The 22,922-nt window shown below is 40.4% G+C and overlaps 2 protein-coding genes across 3 annotated transcripts in view; one reads left to right on the forward strand and one right to left on the reverse strand.

The window, feature by feature from the left end:
• Positions 1–8,028, forward strand: part of cdk18 (cyclin dependent kinase 18) — a 637,630-nt gene extending 629,602 nt beyond the window's left edge. The window contains exon 17 of the transcript XR_014874238.1: positions 7,814–8,028. The gene's annotated coding sequence lies outside the window, so the exon portion shown is untranslated. The remainder of the gene's footprint in view (positions 1–7,813) is intronic.
• A 1,223-nt stretch (positions 8,029–9,251) lies between these two features.
• On the reverse strand, positions 9,252–22,681 carry cldn19 (claudin 19). Of its 2 annotated transcripts, none has more exons than XM_085160695.1 (5): positions 21,859–22,681; positions 15,355–15,519; positions 14,381–14,465; positions 13,068–13,214; positions 9,252–10,669 (listed from the first exon to the last, which is right to left on the reverse strand). In XM_085160695.1, exons 1-5 carry the CDS (start codon positions 22,079–22,081, stop codon positions 10,633–10,635), a joined length of 657 nt encoding a protein of 218 aa, XP_085016821.1. In that variant the 5' UTR covers positions 22,082–22,681; the 3' UTR covers positions 9,252–10,632. The 2 variants fall into 2 exon arrangements, with proteins under 2 accessions (XP_085016821.1, XP_085016820.1); XM_085160694.1 differs by having other exon boundaries at positions 9,252–10,176; positions 21,859–22,672.
• Between the last annotated feature and the right edge of the window lie 241 nt (positions 22,682–22,922).

Raw genomic sequence — 22,922 nt, forward strand, 5'->3', positions numbered from 1 at the left:
AGTGCTTATGGAAGTTTTTTGTGTTCCTGCACTGGCCCCGCCTGAGGCTCAATATAGTGGCCAGACATGTGCTCATTCCAGTACCAAGCCACTAAGATACAACCAATTCTAAACTCGCTTTTAGGTTCTGAACCTGAAATAAAAGTGACTGGTGATCCCGCTGAGACTACTAACATTTGTGGCCCTTTGTCGGTACCTGTAAAGAAAAGAAGTTCTTTTCCTAAAGACTGTTTGGCTCTCCAGACTGTTTGGTCTAGGGCTGTCACTTCAAACCATCCCTGAAGTGCCTCCACTTCCTGTTTCCACTCCCAGGGCAAAGTGGACCCAGCCTTCCCTTGCACCCATTTCTGTTCCCCAGGTGAGGTTGTCTAAGTTCCAGCCTATCCCTGCCAACTTACCAATGGCTTTTACGGGGGTGGCTAGGGCTCAGTGGGTCCCTCTCTCAGTTCCCAGGCCAGCTGTCATCCCATCCACTTGGGTGGAGGTGCTATAGGTTCAGCAGGTGCCTGCACCTGCTACTGTGTCCATTAGGTGCTCAGTTGAGCCTGTCAAGCCTCCTGTGATCACTGGGGGCTCAGCTGAGCCTCCTGAAGCAAAGCCAGTGGGTCTCTCTCGACCTGAACCCAAGGGGCATGAAGCAGCGGAGCCTGCTGCAAGCGCTGCGCTGCCTCAGCCAGAGGTCTTCGCACTGTCTGGCCCAGCCACGTCTCAGGCAGAGGTCGTTGAGTTGTCTGTTCCTGCTCAGCCCAAGTCAGAGGTCAGCACACCTGTGCCACGCCACATCCTGCACCCTCCAGGCATGCCACACCCCTCATACACCTGCCAGGGCTGCCACTCCACATCCTAGACTGCCAGGCCTGCCATGCCACGTCCTGCACCACCTGTACCAGCCCTGCAGTAAATAGAAGTAGATACCATACAGTAGCTGAGGAAAAGATCTGACAAGCTATCCTTAATTCATGTTGATTATCAGAGCAGGTGCATTTTTTATTCTAAATTAATTATAAATTGTCTTATTTACATTAATTAAAATATAGGAACTTACCAGCCATCCCGGCCTCTTTGAGAAACACAGTGACTGAAAAGAACAGAAATTGGTATTTCTGCATTATATTGTACACTTTGTATGAAAAAAGGTCATGCCCACTTTGTTCATAAACGCTTCTGGGAAAATTGGGTTTAATTGTTTTTGTGGAATGGTGTTTTCACTAAGCTTATTTCACATTTTCATTACCTAATAGTGAGATCTACTCTTACCTATGGCAGTTTATGAAGGGCAAAAGTCCCAGTTGCTGATGTGGCTCCTTTGAAATATTAATTGCCAACCACTGGTCTGATTGGACTTAAAATATCAGACTGCATCCACTTTCTATGGGGATTTACATGACATGATAAATAGTTAGACTCTAGGTAAAGGATTGGGTGTCATTAGTCACAAATAGATGGCATGAAATGATATATGAACAGAAAGTCTGTTATAATAACAGCTAAATGACTTTAGGAAATTTGCGTATTATTCATACACTGTTTTATGACACCAGGCTGCAAAAGTTATCCGAGACACATTTGTAGATCCATCATTTTCTCTGCGTGCATTGGATTGCACAGACATACACTGCAGGTCCTAAAGCACACAGTATTTATTTAAACTAGTGTGTGTTTGGGAATTTAACACTCAACTTTCCATTTATAAAAGGAAGGACTTTACATCAATGAATCCGTCATATGATGGCCACAGACACACTCTAAACAGCAAAAAGTGCAAATACACGGCTTGGCGAAAGAAAAACCTGAAAAATTTCTATTTCTGTCTGGTGTTGACACAGCGTGCACACATTTGGAGCGTGAAGAAGCTCCAGCCGGTTTGCTCTGCTGGCACTGCCTGTGGAAACGGCTGTCTCTTGGAGCAAGTCTCCGATCAAAGGGGATCAATTCCTCTGACCTTGTTTGAATCAAAGCGATGGACCTGTTCAGCTCTGCCTCAGCCTCCCATTTAGATGAGGCCTCATACACAAGGCAAACAGTGGTAATGATGATGAAGAATCAATAAGTGATTATGAGGCTTTAAGCCATATTGTTAGGAGATAGAGTCGGGTTGTGCAGGGAGAAGATTGGAACGAGGGAGCTGAAAGTGCCTGAAATAATACACACACACACACACACACACACATGCACAGAAATTACCATGCAAAACCATGTTTGCGAAAACACACAATACAGCCAATATTCACACATATTCGCACAAGGACAAAAACTGTCAATATTCACACGCACACACACACAAATGATTACTTACATTTAAACAGTGGAGTAAACACACACACACACACACATACAGCTGGTTAACAATCAGTCTCTATGTTCAACTCCATTGCTAATGACCAGCCCGGCAGAAACTCTTGCAACCAAATCCTTGCATTTTTATTAAAGTGCATATTATCTTCTATATGTATAAGACCTGAACTAATCTTTGTGAATTCTCTTTTTTTCACTTTTAATTATTGTGAAACCTATTAATTCTCCATATTAATATGCAAAGAGCTTTCTAGATTCAGTATACATCACTGAAAGTAATTATGGATGAGAGTTTTTCTTTTTGTTTTTTTCCCAAATGCCTAACAACTTAAATCCTCCCACTATGGTGCGGTGTGGTAGGAAGACGAACACTGCCCTCTTCAGCTCGTCTACATCAGCTCCGGGGGGGCAGCTGGCATCCAGCCTGCTGTCATTTTCACTCGGCAATAATCCATCTGAACATTTCAATATTGCTCTGTCTGTTTCTTTTGTCTCGCACACGATCTGCTTTCTCCCTGCTGCATTTGAATGTTTTCCTTTTTATCTTGTCATCTCAAAACAAATATTTCCCCACCACATCTGAGCACTATTAAATGGTAGAAAATGTCCTAAAATGAGACAGATTTTCTCTCTGTTTGAGAGGATAAGTATCTTTTTCCCCCCACCTCTCAAGGCAGAGTTGAGACGAACAGGCAGTGGAACTTCACAAAGGATAAACAGAGAGGACGGCACAATAGAAAGTCAGTTGTGAAGGTCATGCGTGGTTAATGCATTTAGATTCTTAATTTCAGCCCTTTGCCAAACCTCACTGACACGAGCCCACACCACTTAATTTAGGAATGATCGAGGGCAAAGACACACAGTTGTGTGCACACTGTAGCGCTCTACGTTTCTCCCATTTTGCTCTTTTCTGGAAACGAACACAGAAACAGTCACTCTGAGAATCAGTCAGTGCTTTTCTGTGAGGTAAGGGTTTTTTTCTTTTTCAGTAGTTTCACACCACTGTTCATTACCCTCATGACAGCTGCAAGATTACTGTGATGTTTCTTTCCCCCAAGATATATAAGGAAAGGCTGTTCCAAGACACAGGGAGATCATTTTAACAGTTGAAGAAATTTTGCTCATTAAAAGATAATGTAACTTATTTCAAAACAGTGACTTACAATGTTCAGTGCTTATGGAAGTTTTCAAAGCACTCTGGAAATCTTTTTTCTTGTTCTTCCATCTTTGCTAAATTATAGTTATGTATTATCTAAAGCTTAGAATCACTTTTAAAAGGTCGTAATCATGCGCACTCGACTTTATTCATTGTTTAAAATTCATTGCTCACTGTGCTACTTTTATTCATCTGATAATTGGTGGTTAGTTTTATATATAACTATATATAGTGGGGATATATTTGTTGGTATACTACCTTAGATATAGTTATAGTTTGAACTCCAAACAGACACCAAAGAATAAAACTGCCATTGTAGAAATAATAAGAACATCTAGCAGTTTTTTTATGAACGGCGATGGGGGGAAAAATTGCAGTTATTTAACATTTGCAAAGTCACTTTTCTTTGGATTATTTTGATGATAAAAGTTGTTGCATTTCTTCTGCCAGCTAACCACAGGCGAATGTGGGGCTGCTCATAGCATTGGCGAGCCTGCTGCTGCTAATCGCTGCTGCTGGAAAGGACTGTTGGAGGGCAGGAACACGCAGGCTGTTGGCACCAGGCTGCACTACTGACAAACTCTGAGACAATGTTATTGAACGTCACATGTCTCGTGTTACTATTTGCAGTTTCATAACTTTTTTTTTGGTTAAGAAAGGATCTAAGGCACTTACCTCATTGGTCTTTGGGGAAAATGTGTTGGACTACATGGATAACCTGCCAGGCACACGTGATGTTGTTTTGCTCTTGTTTCAGGATCTTTGCAGGCATAAAAGAAAAAAGAAAAAGGAGCTTTTACTGCTCGTGAAGCTTGGGTACAGTTACAACAGCTGCTCTGGCAAAGTTCCAGAATAGATGTTACAAAGGCTCCAACAACATTAAAGTCATTAGTTGTTAGCAGGGATCTCCTGCTATGTGACTTTTTCCTCTCTTTTTCTCACAGTTGACATGATAGTGATGAGATTAGCATTGGTGGGGATGTGCGTGTTGACTTTGGCCTCTGTCCTGATCATGATACCCCGCTTGAAGTGCACTACACTGATTCCTGGTGTGCCAGATCGGCGCAGGCTGCTGCAGGTCTCTGGCACCCTCTGTCTGTTTGGAGGCTAGTACTGCAGACACTCTGCTCTTGAAAAACACTCCTAATCAGATCCAGCCAGAAGCAGTTTGAGTTAGTTTTCTCTTCTGATAGTCTGAACTCAAATCTGTGGATTGGTTTGGCATGTATGGGTGTGTTTCTCTCGGGTGATTGTGGTACAGGGAGCCTGTTGTGGCATGGAGCGGATATTTACACCAAATACAGACAGGAAGTAGGTGTCATCACACAGTCACACTATAGGATTTTATCAGGGTTTTCAACTTTAACAATCACTTGCATTACAAGTGTAAATGTACATAACGCCCACACTTTGGAGATGCACCTACGGATCCTGTAAAATCATAAAGCTGAAAGTTTTGTCTACTGAGGATTGCCTCATTCACCTATTCTGCTAATATTGCCATTCACAAAGGCTGAGAATATCATCTATTTTTACAAACAGTTGTCCCATCTTAAAAACTACAGCATATATTGCACTAAATATAAAAGTGCCCAAAAACGTCACTTTTTGGGCACTAAACTAACAAATGCATCTCTTTGACTTGAGCTCACGCTGTAATAGGAGCATTGTGAATTATTAAACCGGTCCTCAGCTCCTGGGTCTGTGTCATTCCCAGTGTGCTTTGCTGCCAGACACAAAGTGAAGCTCACAGACAGACCTGCCAAGTCAAGCTAAAAGAACTTGAAAGCGCTTTGGTCCAGTTAGAGACTGAGCTCGCAGGCGGATGAATTCACAGAAAAAAGTTTCATAGAGGCTGAGAATACCAGCCGGTAGCACGAGTTTAATGGTGCTAACAAACGATTGTTTAAGAAATCCAGACTCAAGGTGGTGTTCCTTTGAAACAGCAGTTTCCATTTTTTCTTGCACATCCTGAATTTATGATAACGCCATCACTGAAAGAAATGGGGAGGATCATAGAAAAAACTTTTTTTTCAATCCCGTAAGGCATATTCAAACATTTATAGTCGACTTTATCTCCTGATTGATTGGTGGCCTTGCAGAGGCCTTGAACAACATCTCAGCTTGGACTCTCGTAGTGGTTGATGGTGGGAAGTGTGGTATTGCTGTCTGACTTCACCCATAGTCATATACTTATATCAGAGACTCCCTTAACCAGAAAACAACATTTCATCTTCACACTACAACGACAAGACTTAAATTTAAAGATGCAAACCTTATTGTGATTAACAACCTCTTCATCAGCGCTCTACCTGCCTACAAACTGGAACTGTTGTTGAACACCCCGCTGCTGCTCAGTCAAGTATTGATATCCACTTTTATCTTCTTCCTCGGTATGAATGGTGAGGCTCACGATGGAAACATGTTTTATTGTTGCAATGATGTTTGCAGTTAGGCAGTTAAAGAGATAGTTTCCATTTTCACATTCCTGAATTACCACATTTTTCAAGTCCCAATCAAACACATGTGTGAGGCACCATCCATCATTCAGAGTGGGAAAACGCATTCCTGTGTTTACTATAATTCTTTGGTTATTACTGCAAACATCAGTTCACTGGGTTCATCATGTAACCTCTGTATTGTGCTTAAATTAATAAGTAGGTCCGTGAAGATTTATGTCAGATAAGAAGCAGACAATAAGTCATCTCATAAACTTAGCAGAAAAATGCCAAACACGCACAGTTATACACGTGTTTATTGTGAGTTTTATGAACGTGCTATAACTCACATAAAACTGCTCCTGTACATAAACAGCTGAGGCAAATGTTTCTGTGTGTTTTTGCATGTTGTGAATGGGATACAGACCGCACAGCCGCAGGTAGCGTTGGTGCATCCGTAAATGCCAGGCACGTGTTAGATTTCACGTTCTGCTCTCACCACTTCTCTCCTCAGTGTGTGTGTTTTACCTCAAACTGCACTATTCTGGGTCCGTACACAAGCTCATGATCCAGCTGTCGTTCTGCAGCTTTAACAAAAGAATGTCATCTTTTACGAGCCTCTCACTGCTTAAGGGGTTCGGTCGTTCTGCATTGTTCTTGTTGTTGCAGGTCTCTGCGTGTCATTTTACACATGCACAAGTTTGTTCAAAAAAGTACATTTCCTACTTAATAACAACCTCACATCCATGCATGTGTGGAAGGTTTATGGCCAATTCAACCCTATGAGGGCATCACTGAGCCAACGTGAAAGTTGCGGGAAAAAAAGCAAAAAATAGTTTTTAGCAAATGTTTACAACTTCTTACAAAAGTACTGGTTGTGTAGGTAATTCCCCCAATCATAATGGTTTGAATGATTTAACTTTTATCTTGGGAACTGCAAGGCTCAAAGTTGTGGGATACAGCAGATAGTCAGGTGTCTTTCAAAATATCACCTCTGCTTTTTGGAGTGACTGAGCTGAACTTCTCTGTCACAACTGCTGACAGCAGCTTTAGGGAGAATTTGAAAAAAATATCTGACTATCAGTAGAGTCCAAGAAGTTTCTTCTTTTGGTGAGAGAAAGTTTTGTATTCTAGCTCTTAGTATTTAGTATTCTAAATAAGTTGTCTTTGTTTTGCACTTAAACTTGTCAAGTTTATGGATTAGCTACCTTGCTAACAAAGCTTGCTAAAGTTAGCTGATAGTTAAACTGAATTTTGGTCCCAATATATATGGAGTATAGTTTACTACTAGTATTTTAATCAGAGAAGGTATTAGACTCTTTGAAATCCATGCTTACAGAACTGGACATAAAATAAATTGTTTTGATAATTGGTACTTTTATATTGAAATGTAAAGGTATCATATTATTCTGAATGACTGCAATTGTATGAAAAATCCTCTTTGTAACAATAACAGTTACCTCATAGTCTGTTTGAGGCCAATTAAGGATCTCTGCCTAAACTTAAAGTTATTTAATTTAATTAAACCTAATCAAACCTTGACTTTAACATTTTTAGATCACAAGAGTTGGATATTTAATTTTTCAGCAGTGGATTGTATTGGACATCTCCACAGTCTTCTCTATGGAGAATTGGTTTTAACTGGTGTGTTAAGTTAGAAAAATGCTTTTGTTCTTAACAGAAATCAGATCAAGGTATTGTTGATTTACCTTTTCTTTCATCGGATTTATATTTTTCAGTCTTTTCTGCCAAGAGTTTCCTCTTTTTACCCCATGCAGCTTGGCAAGAAAACAAGATTGACCAAAACATGAACAAAAGCTATTACACAGTTTAGCCTCTGTTACCTCTGTGAACGACTTCACTGGTCACGAGTAACATTCAAAGCCAGTACAAGAACTGCAGATCAGGTGGAGGTTGGGATCAGTGTTGCCAACTCCTCAGTAAGGAAAATCGCTATTGGTTGTCCTAAAAGTCGCTAGAAGTCGCTAAATGACGTCATCGCCTAATTTGCATAATTGGTCATGCTAATGTAATTGTAACTTATGTTGTTGGAGAGAGAAATAACATCGTGGAAGAGACATAAAGTGAGTAAAAAACGTCCTAAATGCATTTAGAGTTTATTTAGAACTACAAATTAAATTTATTTTAGCAATTATTGGGGGTTTTTTAATGTCACAATTCCAACCCTGCTCCTTAATCCGGGCTCGGACCGGCAAAAGTGACCCGAAATAGGCACTCTGGTGGAGTTACTTTGTGTGTGTGTGTGTTTATAAGTAGTTTTAAACCTTGTCATCCACAAAACAGCATAAGAGTAAAAGAAGAACTGACTGCGTTACACCAAAAAAGCGTAACAATTTTTCAGTACTGAAAACCATAATCTTTCTATAAGTTTACCGTACCATGCTGGCTCCTTGCAGATACTCCATCATCCAGATAATGACTGATTGTTAGACCTCTCTGCATTGAATCATACTTGTTATTAATCTCTGGCTCTTCCACAGCATGTCTTTTATCCTGTCTTCCTTCTCTCTCCCCAACCGGTCGCAGCAGATGGCCGCCCCTCCCTGAGCCTGGTTCTGTTGGAGGTTTCTTCCTGTTAAAAGGGAGTTTTTCCTTCCCACTGTCGTCAAAGTGCTTGCTCATAGGGGGTCATATGACTGTTGGGTTTTTCTCTGTATGTATTATTGAGCCTTGAGGGGACTGTTGTTGGGATTTGGCGCTGTATAAATAACACTGAATTGAATTGAATTGAATTGAATTGAAAGTGTTCCTGTCTGGTGATCTGGTTGAAAGAGACAAACTTTGACTGCCATTTGGATGCTAACCCAGAGAGCCAAAATCTTGTATGAGCTTTGGCTAAACTTCACCGGGTCTATTTCTCCAAAATCATAACTGTGAAGTTTGTACCTTCTGTTTATGAAAACACTTAATCTTCATAGAAAGCAAAATCAAAATAAACAATAACAAAAAAAAACAGAACAATTAGTAATGTTTACAGATATGTGCTTATCGTATTAAAATAGTACTTGAAAAAGCACGACCCTCGCTCTTATCCTGTTTAAGTCATTTAAAAATGAGTCATTCTAGCCAAGATCACAATTTGAAATGTTTTCTAGCTCAAACTCTACAACACCAGACATTCTCAAAGGCGGACTCGCAAGGTTAACTTGCTCAGCACAGCGCCAACAAGGCTTCAGTCCAGTGGAGCAGAAGTGGAATTCCACATCTGCAATTATTGAACAACAGGGTGCAAAAGAAGGATTTGAGCTGGAATGGAGGAATGAGTGGGGGGAGCGGGCAAAAAAGTCAGGCAAGGGTGAAAAGTAGGGAAACAACTGATAAAGTACTGAGTCATAGCCGAATCCATTTTTCCATCTCTGTTTACTTCATTCTAAAGGAAACAGACGGGTATACAGGTAAATGAGATGATACACGACATGAAGGAGGTAAATATTAGAGAAAAAGAAAGGCATGGTAAATAACTGCAGGCATTTTAACTCTCAGCAAACTGGCATTCCTTAGTACAGGAGACAGCACACAATACAGTACGTCCTTAAGAGTCAATAATACGACGACTCTTCCATTCACACAAAATCATATTGGCACCTGACGATACACAATGGATGCACTCGGTATATCCTGAGTCCGGACTACTTGGAAACAGGCACAGAGTTTACAGTGGCATAAGGCAACACGTGGGAGATCTATCATGAATTGGTCCTTTTTGTTCATAAGTGGTACTGTAGAGTAGCTTCACATTCGTTTTTGGAACTCCAACAATAGAAACAAAGGGAAACACAAGTCCTTGCAGAGTAGCTGTGGACACACATCCCTCAGATGGGATGGGAAACAGAGAATTCACATACATGTGTGCAAACATGTGTTATAAGGCACTGTAGTAAAACATTATATGTAGTAAAAAAAAAAAAAGGAGTAAAGTTGGTGGTATATACACCTGGGTTTTTTTTAACATGTTATAGAAAACATACCCTGAATGACTGTCTCTCCCAAAGTCAACAACACAGATGAGGATGTCAAACCCCCTAAGTACATCTAATTCATAAAACATTTCCCCAAACAATTTCATTAATCTCAACAAAGATTAATATATGTTGTTGCAATATGCTTGAGTGTTTGCTGTTCATAAATTCATTCTTGTCTGTTTTGAATTTCTCAGTGAAAGGGTTTTGTCTGTTGACAGAATTTAAACCATGGTAGGGCCAGAAGACTCTCCCAAACTACAAGTACTGCTCCCTTTTCTCTGGTGGGGTACTTTTAACATTTGGTCTGCAATTCAAAAGGGAAAAAAGACACGTTTCAGTCACAGCGACAAGAAAAAAACCTCACATTTACAAAAACACCCAGAGGTCATAGGCTATAAGTGAAACTACGAATCAGCACAACAGTATGTTTCAGTTTATTGTTAACTTTGCACCAATGTTTGGACAGAAGGGGGAACAGGAGGTGTAGCAGAGGGTTGATATCTTATTTCTTAAAGAAAACGTCTGACAAACATGAGTCCATATTTACAGAGACGGCTCAGAGACGGAGAGGGGGCTCGGAAGAAGACAGTACACCTTGGTTCCCATTAAAAGTGATAAGGTGCAGATGTATTATTGAGAAAAAGGAAATCATCTACAAGAGGTCCAAATTGGAAGGTAAAGAGGTAACAGGAAATGAAGGGGGGATGGGGAGACAGTGGTGGGACAGTCGGAAAGTCCTCGATAAAAAGGCGGGGGCTGATCAGTCAGGGAAACTAGTTTCACTCAACAACTCTGCCCTGAATTAGAGGAGAGAAGAAGACAGTCAGGATAAGACACATCAAGAACTCTCAGATTCCCACCATGTTAGAGAGCCAGAGGGATGACGTTAGCCGACAGGTTTCAGAATCAGTGTTACATGGAAGCTGGCTAGCACTGTTCAGGTTAAAACATTTACCCTAAAGAATGACTAATAAAGGTGGGCAGAAACATATAGAGTCAATGAACAACTATGCCAGGGGTGTCAAACTCAAATACACAGTGGGCCAAAATTCAAAACTGGAACAAAGTCGTGGGCTAACGTTAATATTTATTGAAAAAAAAATCTTCCTCCAGATTTAAGAATGAATCTTTTCTTATGGACTCAAAGAAGTTTTGCTGAAAAACTGAATATGGAACAAGCAAAGCTTAATACTAAACAATATATATATTAGCTGTATAATACCAGTAGGCCAGCTCTAATAGTAATTTGGTATGGCTTTGCGGGCCAAATGTAATTAGGCTGCGGGCCAAATTTGGCCCGCGGGCCAGAGTTTGACACCTATGAACTATGCTGTTGTCTGGGGTGATGTGGAACTGCCTTAAACCTGCGTTCTTTGCCACAAGAGACATACTCGAAGCTGCAAAAAAATAAAAGTCTTCCCTCCATAGAGGTGTCTGGGAAAAGGGCTTTCAGACTTCTCTAAACACTTGTCTGTTGGCTTTATAGGCCTAGTTGCTCATTTCCAGTCATATAGAAATGGGGAGATGTCACAGTCGCTACGACGGCAGAGCAGAGATGCTTGACATCCCATTGACATCTCATTTTATTTAGTACAAGTACAAAGAATTTCCTATAGACCCTCACCGTCCACCTGCCAAGTTTGAGAATAATAGAGCTCTCTACAAATAAGTCTCTTCTAAGAAGAGAAGCCATGTAACTGGGAAATGGGGCAACTGGGACCTATTCTAAGAAAAGTTAATGGCTTTTTTATGTGGAACAGTGATGGACCAACTCTTTTAGAAACATAAATGGGGGCAAAGTGATGTGGGAGCATGAAGGGAGAACTCAAGAGCCAATTTAGCGGCAGCTGAGTTTTAAAGGGTCTAATGTGGCGATAGTTGCAAGCATCTATTGTGCCTCGCCTTCAATGAGTAGTCGGTGGGTTGAAGACCACCTGTTTTTTCTATATGCAATCAACCAAACAGTGGAGTTAAATATAACACTTCATCATGCTAAATTATATAAAGAGAATATAACGATAATAGTATGCTGACATCTTTTAGCTTCTCAGTAAGATTATTCATGTGTGTGAATAGCTTAGATCTTAGGCACTGGTTTAGTTATACAACAGCTCATGAGATGAGGGAGTGTATGAATCTGGAATGATGGTGTTAGTAAATGGAGCGTGATGATATGTGTCGATGACAGTCTCCTCTTTCTCCTCGTGTTAAGTATAATGGAAGAGCGATAATCAGCAGCAGTCATACTCATTACACATCTAAACAGACACCTTTAACTAACAATTCACCCTCCACTGCTGCAGTTCAGATTGTGTCTGCATGTGCGATCTTCATCAAGTCCTTGTGGTGTAACAAAGGACTGTGTAGTTTTACCATATGTGAGAAATTTTCTCAGCTGTTAATTGGATGGTTGTCCAGGGGCTTCATCACTTAGGAGGACGCCAGACACGCCTGCTTCTTTACTGTCGTTCATTATGTTTGTTTGAATAACACTCAGCAGCTTAAATGAATAAATTAAGAACATAGAAATTCTTTGTTTTATTTTGAATTCTATATAAAGATAGAAAAGGTTTGGTGGTTTAGAGCTCTAAACTCTGGGAGTTACAAATTTAAATCATTTTTTTCTCATTTGCACACAGGGTCAGGCCTTGTCCCCTTACACACTTAACTGCAACAGTAGACTGTGAACATACGTGGCAATTTGGAGGTAAAACACCAATGCAGCTCCAACCAGGAAGCACAGGACATGCTAGTAAAAGTTCAGCAAGTTTTGCAGTACTTCCTCAGATAAGAAATGCCCTTTAATTTGCTGTGTAATTTGATGTTTTTCTGTACCATGCTTAAAGTTGTGTTCATCGTATCGCTGTACTTACCTCTTAAAGTACATTAAATCATGACAAGCAGGAGATGTCAACTCACAATACAAGCTTAACACTTTCTACGTATAAGTTTGTACTTCTTTAGGTTCATAGCCACATGCATCCTACTGGTAGATAATATGCTCATTTATGTACAACTTCATATGTCGTGTATTGCTGCGTAAGCTAAGAAGTGTCTTTGAGCTAAATGATTGCATGTGTGTATGCATGATAGTCTTTTTGTTAGATTTACAAGGGGAAAAAAGAGGGTGGTGCCAAGCGTGTCCTCTGCTCTCTGTTTGGGTGACTGCTGGAAGGGGTTGGGGTTTACACGTACTCCCTTGCTGTGGAAGGCTGTGATTGGCGGTAATATTGCTGTCCTCGCATATCTTCTTTGGAGCAGGAGCAGCACAGCAAAGAGCCACCCAGAACAGTCAGACTGGCTGCTGCCCATCCGACAAACAAGGCTGAGCCAAACTCATACCTGCACAGGAAATAAGGTATAAGGTGTAAATGCTGACATAAAAAGACATACACAAAAATAAAGGATAAATGGATATTGAAGTATGGGCGATATAAAATGTATTATTTTAATTATTAGATATTCAAGACTAACCATTAGCATACACATTAGTCATAAGAGGAGCTTTACAGCTGTAATACTTGATAAAAGTAACAACTACTAGTATTAAATGATTTGTTTTCTTGTTTTTCCTTTTTTTTCATAACTGGGAACTATTAGCATCGCACGTTGATCATATTTATAAGCCAAAATTATCAAATATCTGGAAATGATGTTGCTAAATTAATCAATGGTTTTTCCCTTACCAACCAAATGTTTGCAGCTAACTAGCTATTATTGTTTATTTGTGATTTGTATCACCAGCTGGTCATATTTTTCAGCCATTATTAGCAACTATTGGCGACAGATGTTGACTATTTTAGTAATAACTACAGTTTACAGCTAAACTCATTTATCTTTTTAACAGCAACCACTAACACTGGCTATTTTGGACGTATATGTCATACAGATATTAGCAGCTGAAAATAGTCGTGTCTGCAACTAGTCCTAATTATTTTTATTTGCCACATCTGGGTGGTTTTTGTAAACAGATTAAGTTTAACAGTAATTTGACTGCAGAGTCTTTGTCACAGGCTGTAGTTCCAGTTTATCACATCATGTTAATTGTCCCTCAAACCTTTGAGATGAAGTCTGCTTACTTATGCCTGTTTCTTCTATGTACAACAAAACCTCTTAACTAGTCTAAAATATGACATTTTCAAACATACAAACAAACAAAAAAATAAGAAGACTGAGCACAAATACAACAGAGTGATAACTGAAACCAGTGTTAGACCAATGAAAACAGCATCACTGTCAGGTATCTTTTATTCGGGCTATTTCGTGTTTCCCACCTCTGCATTTTTTCTTTTCAACAACATTTTAAAGAAATATTAAACTATTGCAAACATTGCAGTCTCATTATATGATATTGTGATATTTATTCGAGATCCGATACTTCCAGGTTTTGAGGACACTGACAGTATTGTAGCAGTCGCAACTTGATTATGGTGCTTTTTTGTCTTTAATGAAGAGATTAAACCCTCAGCTCAAACAGAAAGGAGTGTATCACAATATGATTCACATACCTGGCATTGGGTGGTGTGTTTGGGTTAAAGAACTGATAGGACACCTGAGTGGCATACCAGGACACAGAAACCAGTGTGCATAAACCTGTGGAGGGAGAAACAGGTGAGGACCATGCTACCTGCAGAACTTTTCTGATGACACTACAGGAACTGGAGTAGAGGGAGCGGGCAAGGTGCTTTGCAGAGTGGTCTGGCAGAAATCACCTCTTTCTGAATTTTTTTCTTCTAGGGGAAAAAACTACAACTAAGCCCAGGAGATGTTTCATGGGTGAGGAGGTTGAAACAACGGCTAGCTACAGGTTCTTCACCTGAAGGAAAGACTGGAATGAAGGAACAACAGCGATGCTGTGTACAAGAATGGGGTGGAATGTGTGGAAGCTCAGATTCTTCAGTGTAAACAGCAAGATGTTCTTCTCCCAGTCTGTGGAAGCAGATGTGATTTACTTGCTGTTGTCTGCTGACGGCAGCATCAGTGCAAGACATGGTAGCAGAAACAAATTCACGAGTCTGGAATCATCGTTGTCCAAAATGTGGACATGTTGAGTCAATGAGGGATAAGAGGTGAGTGAACACAGTGTTTTTCCATCATTCTTTGGAAATGATGGACACGTGTGTGTGTGTGTGTGTGTGTGCGTGTACACAGCTTACATACACAGAAGTTTCTGTCATTTTTTCTAACGTTTTATTTTATTTTATCTATCAGTTTACTACACAAATTAATTCTGTTGCTACGACAACACCAATGGCTTGGCTTAGTAAATACTTGTTTAGTTTAATTTCCTTCCTTGGGATTGTGGTCTGAGGTCAAGAGCTAATGCCTCAAAAATGACCACTTCCTGTTTACAGCAGGGACTCTAATTACCCAGAAGACCCCTACTGCAAGAAAAATGCCAGACCACTCTTGCCAAATGCATTGAATGCCAGAAATACAGCGTCTTTTTATGCTGGTAAATGAAGCAAAACAACAGTTGCACCTGCAAGCAGAAAGAGTGCTCCTCCAGTCATAGCGATGCGGGTCTTGGTGGCTGGGTTGTTATCTCCCACCTTGGTACACTTCATGCCCACCACGCTGACAATGATCCCAATAAAGCCCAGCAGTACTGACACCACCATAAGGGCCCGGCATGTCTGGATGTGGACTAGAGAAAAAAGAGGGGAGGAAAGAGATAAAACGTGAAGTAGAGGATGTAGAAGTGGTGAGGAGATGAGAAAACAGAAAAGAAAAGAGTCTTTCAGCCCAAAGACACAAATATTTCTAAAGATGAAAGTGAAAACTGAGGGGAATGAAGCTTTACATGCCATGCAGGGTTGATGGGAGACCACATGCATTTGTGACAGCAGATCATTAGGGAGAGTCCACCACTGTCCTACTTTTCCAAGCAGGGTAGTTCCAGAGGTGACTTTATGGCCAAACTCTGGAACCGTAAATGATCCTTCAAATCTTCTCCGCATCATTCCACTGTGGTTTTGCCGTCTCTAAAATCGAATCCTCTACCCACACAGGCCTCAGCACACACATAACTTAGTGGGAGGAACATATTTACACATATTTACTCACATATGTGTAAGAGCACAATATGAGCACAGACACATTGACTGTAGGTGGAACAGACTCAGATGAAAGTCTCTCTCTGGCTCACACTGACTGTAGGAGGCCCCACTTTACATGTTTCAAACAGTGGGATTAGTGTGGCTTTGTCACAAAGAAAGATTGTTTTCGCGGGGCCGTCACCACAGCGATGTGAGTGTACTGCCTCAACAACAGCCACTCAAAGACGCGTTAAAGGCAAAGCAATGCTGAGCGCCTAATAATACTGTCAAAATACTGACGGAGCGTGCCTTATTTACAGCAAGCGAGGGGATTGTTGAAATCCCAGCGGCGGTAGAAAACATGGAGATTCCAGCATCTCGATTGTGATATCTGACAAAGCTGACAAATATGGTAATTAAAGTAAACAGGGGGATCACAGGCATCACTTTCAAAAAAACGGCAGCCGGTGTTGTGTTTGCATGTCCCAGGAAACACGCTGAACAGAAAACAATTCAATAGAGTCAGCAAACTCATTTTTTTAGTGTTGCACCTCTGTTAGCTTTTACAGCTCCAGGACACATTAAAAAATCCCATTATGCACTCATTATATTCCAGGACCTTTGGAATATATCATTTTAGTTATCTAAATATAAATAAAACATTGTGGATGTTACTGGGTAAAGAAGAAGAAGAAGAAGAAGAAGAAGAAGAAGAAGAAGAAGAAGAAGAAAGAAGCAGAAGAAGAAGAAGAAGAAGAAGAAGAATTATAAGAAGAAGAAGAAGAAGAACTACTGTTGGTTATTACTAAATAATAAATTGTTAGGTTTTTTTTTTTTATTGTGAACCAACAATATAATAATATAAATTAGAAGAAGAAGAAGAATTAGAAGAAGAAGAAGAAGAAGAAGAAGAAAGAAGAAGAAGAAGAAGGGCTGTTGGCTATTACTAAATAATAAATTGTTAGTTGTTTTTTTTTATTTTGAACCAACAATATAATAATATAAATTAGAAGAAGAAGAAGAAGAAGAAGAAGAAGAAGAACTGTTGGTTATTACTAAATAATAAATTGTTAGTTTTTTTTTTTATTGTGAACCAACAATATAATGATAATTTATAGTAGGTCAGTGGTACATGTGAGGACATTGTCTGGTGGTAGCTGTAAAGTGTCTGCTGATGATATTGGTTTGTAAATGGTTACTAAGTATTTATTTTCCTTTTATTCTTAGACAGTCTTGACTTGCTTTGGTTCACCATACGGCCGAAGTCAGGGGTGTTGGTCTCACTATTCCCACAGCACTGACACTGAATCTTCAAAGCGTACGTGCCTACACAGGTCAGAAATTAAACCTTTATCATAAAATTGTTGATTATGGTATAGCATAAAAAATGTAAATACAAGGATTTAATTGTTATATAATTGTCATAATCGCTAGCACATTAAGGCAACTGTTGCTGTGTTTTGTCGCTCTATAAATAAAACTGAAGTGAATCTTGTCAGCTGCAGTACGATACACAATACAATACAATATACCATATGTTAAAATTAAATCAATTTTTTTAATATACAAACTATAATGTTATAAATAAACATAATGTTTTAATAATGACTTGTAAATATTATCAGTTATCATTTATCATTAACATTGACATTTTAAATGTGCCCTTATTACACATTTATTATTTTACACACTTATTATTGTGGTTAACATTGTAATTTCTTACTGAATAGTTTGGTGTTTAGTAAGGATTTCAAGAACTGTGTCAGAAAAAGTGTTTGTTGATTTGTTCTACTGTTAACAAATGCTCAGGTAGAGATGTTCCTTGCTCTGTGACTCGAGTAGTAAAAAAACGAATTCCTCCTACGAGCAACTTTTGCCCCTCAGCAGCCAACACTATCTTTCAGGGCATTGATCATTGGGACTAAAAAAAGTGCATGTTTAAAATTGCCAGTCAAATCTGATTAAATAAATGTCTTTTCCCAAAACAAGGTATTAATTTTTTTCTTTGCTGCAGTGCTTCTATGATTTTTACCAATATCCTTGCCGTTGCAGAATCCTCTCAAAGATTTCGTATCACGATTCTCTGAGTTCTGTACCACATTTTCGCTGAATGAACTGTAAGTTCAAAAAGAGCAGTCGAGTATCAGCCTGAGATGGAAGCTAAAGTCACCGTTTGTCATTGTGACAGAAATACACACACCATCATTCATGGTGCAGCAGTGAAGCCGCATTTCAAAAGCTGATCTGAAGGGACTTGAAGGGGGAACAATCTTTGAAGTCTGATTTATGGCTCCATCGCTCCTTTTGACGGAGTATCTGAATGGTCTTCCAGAGAGAGGGATTTGAAAATTTTTTGCTGTTGTTTTTCATTCACTGTAGACATTCCTGGTGTGCGGGGGTTTAGGCTAATGACTCCACTGACCGGTTTTCCTCGGTGAGACTAGAAGAAGGGATTGAAAGTGAGAAAGAGAGTTGGTTGAAGGCTGGCTCACCCACCCACTAGGTTCTCTTTTTCCACTGCTAAGATTGGCAGTACCAGCCACAACCTTTCAGTGTGTGTGTGTGTGTGTGTGTGTGTGTGTAGGCTCTGTAAGGTCCCATTGTGAGGTCACTTGAGTCTATTTTGTACAGGCTGGCTCTCTGCCTGCTCGGTGCCTTACACTTACAGTTTAGTCCTCCAATGCAATTTCAACTCAAAGAATAAACTTCTGTTTCTCTTGACTCTTTAGTCGTTTCTTTTCAGTCTATACCAGCTAAAGGACCCATATTAACTTGTCAAAGCCAAAAATAAATTGCACAAGAAGAAGCATTTGTTGTAGGTAAATACCAATATTAGTGTCTGTGTGAGTCCACACACACTGCAAACCTCATTGGCTGTTTTGGATGCATACTAAATATTTGAAATATTTGTCCTATAAAACCATTTTTTACCATCTCTGACTCTCAGCTTGTTTTTTTATTCTAAACAGTGTGAACCTGTGTAAACCATGATATTTTTTTACTCAGCATAGATTACTGTAGCTTTAGACAACTGCTAATTACATCTGCATGACTTATCTGATACCGCCCTTACATGTGCATACAAGTTGAGCATAAGGTGTGAAGGGCAGGAGCAAGACCCCAGCTCAGATCAGAGGAGGCATCAATGACAACCCTTGTGAGTAAGTCAGATAAAGTATCAAAAGAAGAGCTAGCATGGAGGTGGGTTGCAAAGTAGCTTGCTTTGCAGAATTTTAATTCCGTTCCATTCAATTGTATTTATATAGCACCACATCCCAATAACAGATGTCTTAAGTTGCTTAATATTGTAAGGTAAAAACCCGACAATAATACAGAGAAACCCCAACTATCAGACAGCCACCTATGAGCAATCACTTTGACGACAGTGGGAAGGAAAAACAGTTTAAAAGGAAGAAACCTCCGGCAGAACCAGGCTCAGGGAGGTGCGGGGCCATCTGCCACGACCAGTTGGGGGTGTGTTAGGTTGAAGCAGCTCTCATAGGATTTTCCAAATGGATGTGTAGAATGGTATCAGCTGAGCCATCAGCTGATGTGGGCTGATGTAGTAATCAGCTGATTTGCCAGAATCGCTACTGAGCTGAGTTGACTTTGTGGCTTACCAGAACTTACACATACAGAAAGTGGAAAGGAAAGTAGCTCCCACCTGGATGTCAAACTAGTGTCCTGACTGACAGTTTTAGCCTTTTTACAACACATGTATTTGTGTTTTTAAAGACATAGGTCAAGAATCGTGGAGGGGGCAAAGCATGGGGACAAAGACTGACAGATGGGTATAAATGTCAAATAGTTTGGAGGGACACGTTGTTGGCTTTGATCGTAAAAGAAATGCAAGAATCTAATACAAGAACATTTCTACCTAACTGGCCATTGATAAAGTAGGTTTGGCTGACCAAATGTGCATACATTTCAAGATGTATTGTATAATAGAAACTATTTTACTATGAATAGTGTCTTCAGAAACTCGTTGTCAGGTTCGATTTATAAAGCAGACTTAACCTTTTACATGAATGTCTGGCATCCACAGGAAACAACTATGCCTTTTATGTCAAATGCGCAAGAGGTTGCTATTTAGTGCGACACACAGATTGGCAGAGGCAGGTCGATATGTCTTCAATGTCACGCTCAGATTTGCAAAGAGCTGTCCTTTCAGCACCACCATCCTCCTTCACCTCATCTGGCAAATAACAGCCATCTGTTATTTTGACCACCGTCTTCTTCTTGAGCAAAATGCTCAGTAAACCTGCAGCACTTTCCACCACATTTGCTTGGCCACATCAGCACAGTCTAGTGAACAATTATACCCGCCGTCACATGCTGCTCCTGCTGCGAACATACCCAGGCGAGAGGAGCTCCTTCAGACCTATTTGTGCCTGATCAAACCAATACCCGAGATTCCGACCTGACCCGGGACATGTGATTGAATCAGTTCTGTTTCGTAATGTGTCTGGGGAAAAATCTAAACAAAGCAGGGATTGTTCAAGAACATTTTATTCTGTAATCACTGGGTATGTTATCCTAGTCCTAACCCTGCCCCCTGTTTTCTAGATGAATTTCTGGTAATTTGTTAACATCTACAGAGTTTTATAAATGTATCACCTGTTTATAAGATTTAAATGGAAAAGCTTGGAACATAAAATCCGTCATGCCAAATGACTGTATAGTCTTTATTTGAAAGGTAACATCTTCTAGTTTCGGAATAATTGTCCATCTAGCAAAATCCAACAATAACTCGAGGAGACTCGATGGATGTTAAGAGGTTAACGGACAAGTGGAACAATGTGCTCGTGTGGGGACGATAGAGCACATTCTGGGAATATCTCTGGACTTTAGCTCAACAACTACCCTTTTCTTCTCCTAACAGCCTCTATTCATGCCCAAAGACAATACACTGTTCTTATTGCTGCAAGGAACCAAAGGAGATGGGAGATCAGCTCGGACGCCCCATCACAACGATCGCCATCAGAAAGTGTGTTGATAGGAGGACTCACAGAACCACCAAAATGTTTGCAAAGTGCCTCATTTGTTGTTCCAAGGAAAGCGTGCCACAGCAGCAACCACAGAGAAAAACAGATGAATTGTATTGTGAAAGTGCCTTCTGACCAAGCCTCCCCCCCCTTAACACCCGCTAGTCTTTCATTAGAATCTCTAATAGGATAATTTAAGCAGACAGTAGATGGATGGATTCATATAATCTGTGTGCCTTTAATTATGACTCACTAGGTCCAGCTCACAGATTGGAGATGACAGGAGACTCGTATTCTGAGCTAATTTACGTCCGAACCCCACATTCCTCACCCCCTCCTACTCATCACACTCTACGCATGGTGTTTTGGAGTTCTAATAAAGAAGCTAAGCTGTAATAAAGATGTGAACAGCAGCATTTGAAGTAAGATTTATAGCTCGCATGTTTATTGCATCCCAGTTAGCATTTAGCACTCAGGGAGTTGTTTTTCTTCTGTTTTTGCTGCTGATTAATGGCAAAAGTCGGCACACATGAATGGGCCGTACTATAATAACTGTTGTCATGTGTAGTGTACCACAAAAGATGTTTCTTGGGAAAATTTTATAACAAAGCAGAACAAAAGGTTGACAAATATTACGGTAATTAAAAAAATTAAATAAAAGAAGGAAAGTAGTTTGAAAGAAAGGAAGGAGTGTGATTGAAAAGTGAAAAAAGTTTATCAGCACATTAGCAGTTTAATGGAATTTTACTCGTGCCCTTTCTGAGTAATTATACACTGAATATAACTTCACATCCAACAGAATCAAACCTTTACAATGAACATGCACTCCAAACAGAAGTGATACCTAACATCGATCATAGTGGATTTCGTTAAAGACAGGGACATCATTGTGAGTGGGAAAAGTGCACTGCTACAAGTTAGAGATCCTTGGGTTTTAGGAGCAAATTCAAATGTGGTACTCACTATCCAGCGAGAGCATGGAGTCAAAGATCTTGCACTGCACCTGTCCCGTACTCTGTGAGGCACAGCTCATCCACAGCCCCTCGTACAGACCCACAGCCGTGATGATGGCATCGCCGGCGTACGATGACTGCTTCCACTGGGGCAAGGCAGTTGTGGAGATGATGCCAATCCAGCCACCCAACGCCAGAAAGTAACCCAACAACTGTAGACCTGAGTTAGCCATCCTTCTCTAACACTGTCTCTCTGTTTTCTGTCTTGTTTCGTTCTTTCTCTCCCTGCTTGACTCGCAACAGCTTCTAACTCCTCCTAATGCGTCGCCCTTTCTTTGAGCGGTCTCTGTGGGCACACTCGCTACTTGTCTTGCTTTTCTTGCCACTATCTTTTCCCTCTGAGCATCTCCTTGTGCTCCTCTGCTCCAATTCGCATTTGTAGAACTCTCCTCTGTCTCCTTGTCTCTAATGCTCTCTTTTTCCTCTCCACGTCCTTGCCTGGTTTTTCTGCCCCTCAGCGAAGACAACGAGTTGATCTCTTCAGATCAGGAATCTCTCGTCTGATTTCTTGATCCCTGTGAGGTTCAGTCAAAGTGAAGAAAGAACTGGTCAGCAGTTCAGTTCATCAAGCATTGCCGCTGGGCTGCCTCACACTCTGCATGACTTCCTCCAGTCTCTCTCTCTGTCTTTCTCTCGGTTGCTTGCTAACTTTCGCTCCACTACAGTCTTTCTATCTACTCCAGGCTCATGTGGCACAATGAGGGGTAGAAGGAAAAAATGGGAAAAAAGAAAAAAGAAACATGTGGACACAACAAGCTGACCATGGAGGGATGAATAAATGGGTTGGTTTCTGATTGGACTGTGTTGTAGCAACGCCTACTGGGAGGGAGGAGGAAAGGGTTGATAGAGGAGAGTAAGAGCCGTTTCAAACAGAGAGGGAAAGGAAAAGCAAAAAGATCTGGCTTTGGAGGGAAAACACCATAGGTGGAGACAGAATTAGGCAATTCTTATAAGACTGTGCTAATCCAACCGGGGAATTCCAAAGAATCAGAGCATGGTACATGTGCTGATTCT

This window comes from Neolamprologus multifasciatus, chromosome 5 (genome assembly GCF_963576455.1).
Source record: "Neolamprologus multifasciatus chromosome 5, fNeoMul1.2, whole genome shotgun sequence".
Taxonomy (NCBI): Eukaryota; Metazoa; Chordata; class Actinopteri; order Cichliformes; family Cichlidae; genus Neolamprologus; species Neolamprologus multifasciatus.